This window comes from Haematobia irritans, chromosome 4 (assembly GCF_050003625.1).
Source record: "Haematobia irritans isolate KBUSLIRL chromosome 4, ASM5000362v1, whole genome shotgun sequence".
NCBI lineage: Eukaryota > Metazoa > Arthropoda > Insecta > Diptera > Muscidae > Haematobia > Haematobia irritans.
The window spans coordinates 177,118,018-177,125,315 of NC_134400.1; the positions used below are offsets into that span (position 1 = coordinate 177,118,018).

Consider the following 7,298-nt stretch of genomic DNA (forward strand, 5'->3'; position numbering starts at 1 on the left):
AATATGATTGTGACAATCATGTTTTATTTTAATCAAATTAAAATATAAAACATTTTTGGTCATAAATAATTATGTTTTTTTTTTATAAATTTAAACTCAAATCCAAAGAAAAGCACATAAGAAATCATACACAATATTTTTCTGTGTAATGAAAATTTTTGTAGTTTCCATTAAATTGATGATCCAACCGCCACGTGTCGGATATCTCTAGATAAGGCGTTAACCACTCAATCTGCCTTTTGAAGTAAACAACATAACTTCAACTAGTTACGCTTGTATACAATTAAATGATGAGGGTGCTAATGAATGATTACACAAAACAACAACAATAGGCCGATAGTATTCTATCTACATCTATAAAATTGATTTCAGGAAGCTACAACAACTAATTAATAAAAATAAAAAAAAAAACAAAACAAACAAAAAAATTAGATGCAAATTACTGAAATGGCTGAACATCAATTAAAATCGTTGAAAATCCTCGGCTACGTCACAAAAGACTGGAGAATCGTCATGCTATTGGACATATGCCAAAAAATGTTTTGAAGTAGTTAAAACATAAATGTGCTATGTATTAGATATAAGTGAAAGAATAATATTGACTGAATGGAAAATAATTCAAAAAATGCAAAAAAATAAAAATGCTCAAAAAACAACAAAGGTGAGTAATAAACCGGATTCCTAACAAAACAATGTGACAGAGAATCTTTCTATTGACGTAGATTTTTATTCAGCTTATCACCGTAAAGAGAATGTTGGAGATGAAGATGCTGCTATCGCCGCCGGTTATCAAGCTTTGAGAGTAGCATCTTCAAAATTTTTTTTTATAAGGTTATTCAGCAGCATTTGAGAAATTTGATTTGTCGTTTGTTATTGTATTCAGCTAGTATTTTGCATTAAACAAATATTTTATATATAAATAGCAAGGTTTTTAGTATTTTCAAATCATTAACATATCGCTAGTGGAGAGAGTTAAAACGTTAAACTAAATCGTGTGTGAGTGCGCGACAGTCAGAATATAAAAATCAGTTTGTTGCTTAAGTCTTTCGTTTTGTTGTATCTGCATATATCTGAAGATAAAATGAAGTGTGTTTTATTAAGTGTCTTCTTAGTGGTTAGTATTATTTCATTTTAATTCGATTTTATTTTAAGTGTTAATAAGATCAATGAAATTGATAAAAAAAACACCGTTATTTTAACACCACAAAAAACATGAATTGCAAGAATCAAAAACAAAAAGCTAAAATTGATAATAGTAAAGTTTAAAATCGACATTAATAACTCTTCAATAAATTGTTGGACGTTATAAAAATTCTTCAATTTTGTGTGAAAATAAAATGGAAATAAAGTGACAAACAGGCATCATGGAAGATAATCGAATCGATTTAAATGTATTTGGTTTAAATGGTTTCAAAATGTCATAATGGTTTTATAGTTCCAAAATGTGTTTTCGAATATCGAGTTTAAACACGACTGGTTGACTAATGAAGAACAGAAAAAAGTCATCGTTCAATTTATGCTATTTTCTTTTTCTTTTTATGACCACTTAGTTTTAATAGATTTTTGTTTATTTTAATGGGCTGTTTTGGTCAATATATATAAATGCAAATAAAACAAGTTTATTTCATCTTTTTTCTCGACGTTTCGTCGGCTTTTTTCCGACCTTTTCCAGAGAATTTTTTATTTGAATTATAATTGTTTTACATTTGTTTCATTTATAAATTATTAAAACTGGACATCACAAACAATAATAATAACTAAATAAATAAATAAAATGTAAATATTGCAGCAAAACTTTAAATCTATATCACAGAACTATGTATGTTTACTCTTTAAATTATTAATTAAGTTTAACTTAATTTTGTTGCAAAAAATATTTGGTTTTATTTCATTATTTTTCTTATTATTTTTTTTTTCGAAATTTTTCCCCAGTACAATGAATTTTTTTATCCCACGTATGTTTCAATAATTCAATGAACTACGATTCCAACAGAATTAACTACTTATTTTAGAATTGAATTTGGTCATGCTTTGGTGCCAATGACTTTTTTCTTCACTTTTAGTTAATATTTTCATTTATGATAAAGAGAAATTTCGTAAATGATACACTCAAAAAAAGTTTACTTATATCCAAAGATTTTGATCTTTCCTAAAGGATTTTGATATTGATTCCAAGTTAAAATTTTGGCCTTTGGAAAATAAAGTAATTTTTAAAGATCTGTAAATGTACAATCCGAAAAAGTAAACCCACTACGAAGGAAAATTTAGGATATATGCTAAAAGGTTTATTATTGCATAAAATGAATGGCCTTCAACTTGGCTAATATAGTAATAATTTGGCGCCAATTTAACTAAAACAAAATAATTGCCATGAAGTAAAATAGCGTTAAATTGGATTTTCTTTCTTTTAGTTTTGTTTGAGTGTAGACTCTATAAAATTAAAAACAGGAAAAATATACCATTTATCTATTTTTTATTTTATTTTTTTCGAAATATTAACAACACGTATAAAAAAATTTCAGTTTGAAAATCGAATCGAAATAATTATCTTATCATATATCTGAAGTTTTTCAATCTTTAAGTCAAAGATGCAAAATCTTATTTAATTTAAAGATCATTTCCATGAATCAAAAATTATTTTTCATTACTTTAGAGAAAATTATATTTGGAGCTATTTTGTCTTTAAGCCAAGGATTCAATATCACATTCAATTTAAAGATAATTTCTTTTAATAAAAAATGTTTTTCTGTGCACTAAAGGAAATTAGCCTTACTGCAAAGTCACTCGAATTTATAGCAGGGAAGTAGATTTCTAAGATGAGTACCCTAAAGGAGTAACAACAATTATAAACTTTATTTAAATTAAAATTGATTTATTCTAAAGAAATTTGCCCTAATGTTTGTGTAAATTTAAAGTTCCAAAATTATTGCAATTTTTTTATATATACATATGTATTTCAGGGTTCTAAAGAATTTTGAGATATAATCTGAATTTTGAAAAGTTGAGATCATCTTTTAATTCGTTTCACTTTTTTCATTCGGTTGCTAAGATGTCTATATTCATATTGATTCATGGATCATAAATTCGATATATTATTATTATTTTTTTTGTCGAAAAAAATGCTTTTATTGTTTTATTATTTAAAGCAAAGTCCAAACAAAAAAGCTCATCTTCTTAACGATGAAGAAGTTACTAGAAGTTAACAGGTTTCATTCAATACAGACAAAAAGACATTAACAACGATTATGGCATTCATAAATGGCAATAAAATTTGCATTATATCAACTTTAAATAGACGAAGAAATAATAAACAACCCGGATTTAGTGCTTTTATGGAAATCCCCATGAAAAAGTATAACTTTTAGTTCAGAAAGATCGCATTAACAAATAACAAGTAATAACGAACGGAAATCGGACAATGCCGATTTCTACGAGGATGATCCGATAAGTACTTGGCCTATGGGGTAGCTGACGCGAAATGTTACAATTTTAAATGTCCTTAATTTTTTGTGTGAAATTATTTTATATAGATTCGTTAAAAATTGAGTTACAATCATCACTATTGTAATTCGCCAATTCTTTGGTCTATTTCGCCATCCACATTGGCATATTTGTGGAATTAAAGAAGGGTACAATTATACACACCCTCACAAAAAATCGCTTCTGTAACATATACTCCCAAACATATTTTGCTTCAAGCATATACATTTTTGAGTATTGCCCAAACATTTATATGTTTGATCTCTACCAATATATAATATGTTTGAAAGCATATTGGTCTAAACAATATATGTTTGGGTAGTCTAAGTTCCAAACATTTTGTATTTTTGCATCCAAATTCAATAATGTTGTCTTCCAAAAAACAATATGTTATTATGTGACCATATAATATGTTTGGAAGCATTTTGCACCCAAAAATATTATATGCTTAAAAAAAATTCTCCCAAACAATATTGTGCTCAAAATTTTATTTATATATTTACAATCATAATGAATTATGAAAATAAACAGGTAATATAGGTGCTAACAACATAGGTTTTCGACCTGAATGCTCAAAATTTTGTTTCTGCCCAATTGTATATTCCCCGACATCTTTCTCACTTCCACGAGATTTTTTAGTTCTTAGCACCTTTTTCTGTAATACAAAAATTGTAGAAGAAATTATTCAATTTTATGATTTTTTATTTTAATTTTACCTTTTGCCGGACGGGGATTCGAACAGCGGACCACACCGTTTGTAAGGATCAAAGAAGTAGCTGATCAATTGCCCAAGGAAAAATAAAATGTTAATTTTGTAATAACAAGCAACAACCACCAACTTTATTCAATATCGCTCCCTGTTAAATAGCGCTCCAAGCTACTAATAACTTCATCGAATAACTTTTCACTACATGTATGCAATTCGCTGTCGAATATAGTACATACACTGTCTTTCTCTCAGAGCGCAAGTAGTGAAGTGAAGAGAACACTTGCTTGTCAAATACCACCAAGTACTTATCCGAAACAATATGTGTTCCGAAAAAAAGGAACAATAAAAATGTAAGTACTTGAGAAAAAGTACAACATGGATTCTCTTCACTTCACGTGGTACCACAAGTATTTCTCAGTTATGTGCGAAGCAAAACTTTCCATTATTATTAATCATAGATAGATATGTATGTATATCACATATTTTATATATTTATGTATGTCACACACTTACCTTAACGTTTGCCGTTCTTTACAACAAACCAAAACATATATTATGGAGAGTAACTGTTTTTTTGTATTTCTGAAACTGCACGTGGTACATGGAGTACTCTATGAAGTTTTGTTCTCGCAACATACTCGACGTGATCACTCTGAGTACACTTCAATAAGAGAGAAAGAAGAATATGTGTTTGTTGGTAGTGAAGACATCAGAGTAGCAACAAGAAGTTACTCGTGGCTTTTGGTGTTCATCAAAATGTGTACCAATAGTTTTGCGACTCTCTCAAATAGATGTACTCATGTAGCAGGTACACGTGTACTCTGCATTTACAAATGGAATTGTGCAGACCTCTAATGTTTATAGGCTATTTCTAAATTAATATATGTTTGCATCCAAGCATATTATATTTACAAAAATTTTATGTCCCAAACATAATATGTTCTAACATATTAACATATATGTCCCAAACATGTTATGCTAGTTTATGAACATTATATGCTTGCACTCAAAAATATTGTGTTTAAAAATTTGTGTTCCAAACATATAATGTTTATAGCCAAAGATATGAAAAACAGTCTTTTTCATCCGTGCACAAATGACCATCCGATTGGCATCTTGTTAAATGAACTGGAACTGCGTGGACAAAATAATTTACATTTTTTTTTTCAAATTTTGAATTCCAAATTTTCCTCCTTTGAAGGAAAAAGTAAGAAGAGAATACGATTGATGGGTCAGCAGTTTGTAGCCTATTTCAACTTTTTTGACCCCGACGAAGATCACGGTTTGAACTGAAGCGTTATCATGGTTGATGACCACGTTTTTCTTCGCCAAGAGGGATAGGGGTTTTCAATACTGCGGCCAATAGGCCATATAATTCGGCATAGTATAACTTTCTGATGTGTTTATCCTACTCCACATGCTCTGTTTGGGTCACACCTTGTGAATCGCAGGAAACGGTGCTAACCGTAACGACCACTGGGACAGCCTTCAGAGTGCGCACTCCACTATGTCGACTGTTGTTTGGTATATGGAGTGCATAAGTGGATCTTACACTACCCTGGCGCTGACATTGATTTGACTGCTCAATTTACCTTCCAAAAACAAAAATCGTTTCACCCTACCGATATTGTCATTTTTTAGAATCTATTAGACTCCGATCTGTTTGAAATTTCGTTAGAATTAGTTTAAGAATGTCAACACTATAGTAAATAGCTCTTGCGAACCTAAGTACTCATCAGACCACCCTGCTAAATGGGTGGTTGGGCTCAAGAAGTAGAATTCACGTATTCGATTTGTACGATAATTTTAACCAAATCGGTTCAGATTTCCATATAGATATATCGCTCGATTTGTTTTTATACTATACTTTGTTTCCAATATATTCTTATCATTTATTTTCAATTATCTCTTTCCAGGTCTTACCCACTGCCATCTTGGCTGAAAATATTTTCAAAATCAATATTTCACCCGAAGAGGCTCAACAGTACATCAATCAAGTCAGCTCCAAGGGATTCAGTAACATTGACTATGCTCCCAAAACCGGTGAAAATCCTCTGCCAGAAAATCGCAATGAAAAAGGTGAATTCGTTTATATGGGCCGTGTAATTGAGAATCCCAATGACTATGTGGAAGAACACTATGATGCCCACCAATATCATGGACAAGATGGTTTGGGTCAATACGTTTATGGCTATAAGGATTGGAATCAAGGTAAAAACGAAAAGAAAGATGCCAGTGGCACTGTCACCGGTACCTACAAATATGTCCAACCCCATGGTCGTGATTTCATTGCCAATTATTATGCTGACAAAACTGGCTTCCATGTTGAAGACAATCGTCCAGCTCATTTGAAAAATCCCCCCACTAAGACTCCTGCCGTTCAAAAAGCCGAAGCTGAACATTTCAGACTTTGGGGTGAATATGCTGCTGCTGCTGGCCACAATCCTGATCCTTATTCTCCTGAATACCAAACAGCTGAAGGACGTTATGAACCTCAACCCTCTGATCAGGAATATGTTCACCACGAACCCGAATATGTTCCAGGACCTGAGGAAACAGGTGAACCTAAAGGTTTCTACTATGCCTTCGATTATAATGTCCCATTGTTGCGCAACAAAAAGGAACGCGAAGAATTGGAACAATTACGTGCCGTCAATAATAAAGATTAAACAATTTGTTGTGATTTATTTGGCAAGATTAAACTGTAATTTATACTAAATTATTATTATTTATTGTCTTTTGTATTGTCCTAATAAATAAATAATTTATTTTAATAATTTTAAATTATTTTCTCCATGGCCAACTAATGGTCAATGTATGTACCTCATAGTTTTGTAAATAAATCGAAAAGTATATTCAAATAAAACCATGAGCATCGGTAAATAACAGAACTACAAATTAACAATTAAATTGTCGCCGAGTAATTGAGAGTTAGGCTGTTTCAGAATTTAAACAAAATCTTATTGGGTGATGATAGGCGAATCATTTTTCCGCGAGTTTTTTCATAAAGAGGTGTTATTCACCCGGTATTTTTATAACAATCACTTTGCAAGATATCATTCGCTTACATCTGTGGCTCGGAAAGCTCAAGAATTATTGTTGACAAGCC

At 30.7% G+C, this 7,298-nt stretch overlaps 1 protein-coding gene across 1 annotated transcript; it reads left to right on the forward strand.

Annotated features, from left to right (window-relative positions):
* The first annotated feature begins 945 nt into the window (after window positions 1-945).
* Window positions 946-6,973, forward strand: Cpr67B (Cuticular protein 67B). The gene is made up of 2 exons (XM_075305241.1): window positions 946-1,114; window positions 6,106-6,973. Exons 1-2 carry the CDS (start codon window positions 1,082-1,084, stop codon window positions 6,856-6,858), a joined length of 786 nt encoding a protein of 261 aa, XP_075161356.1. The 5' UTR covers window positions 946-1,081; the 3' UTR covers window positions 6,859-6,973.
* Window positions 6,974-7,298: the final 325 nt, after the last annotated feature.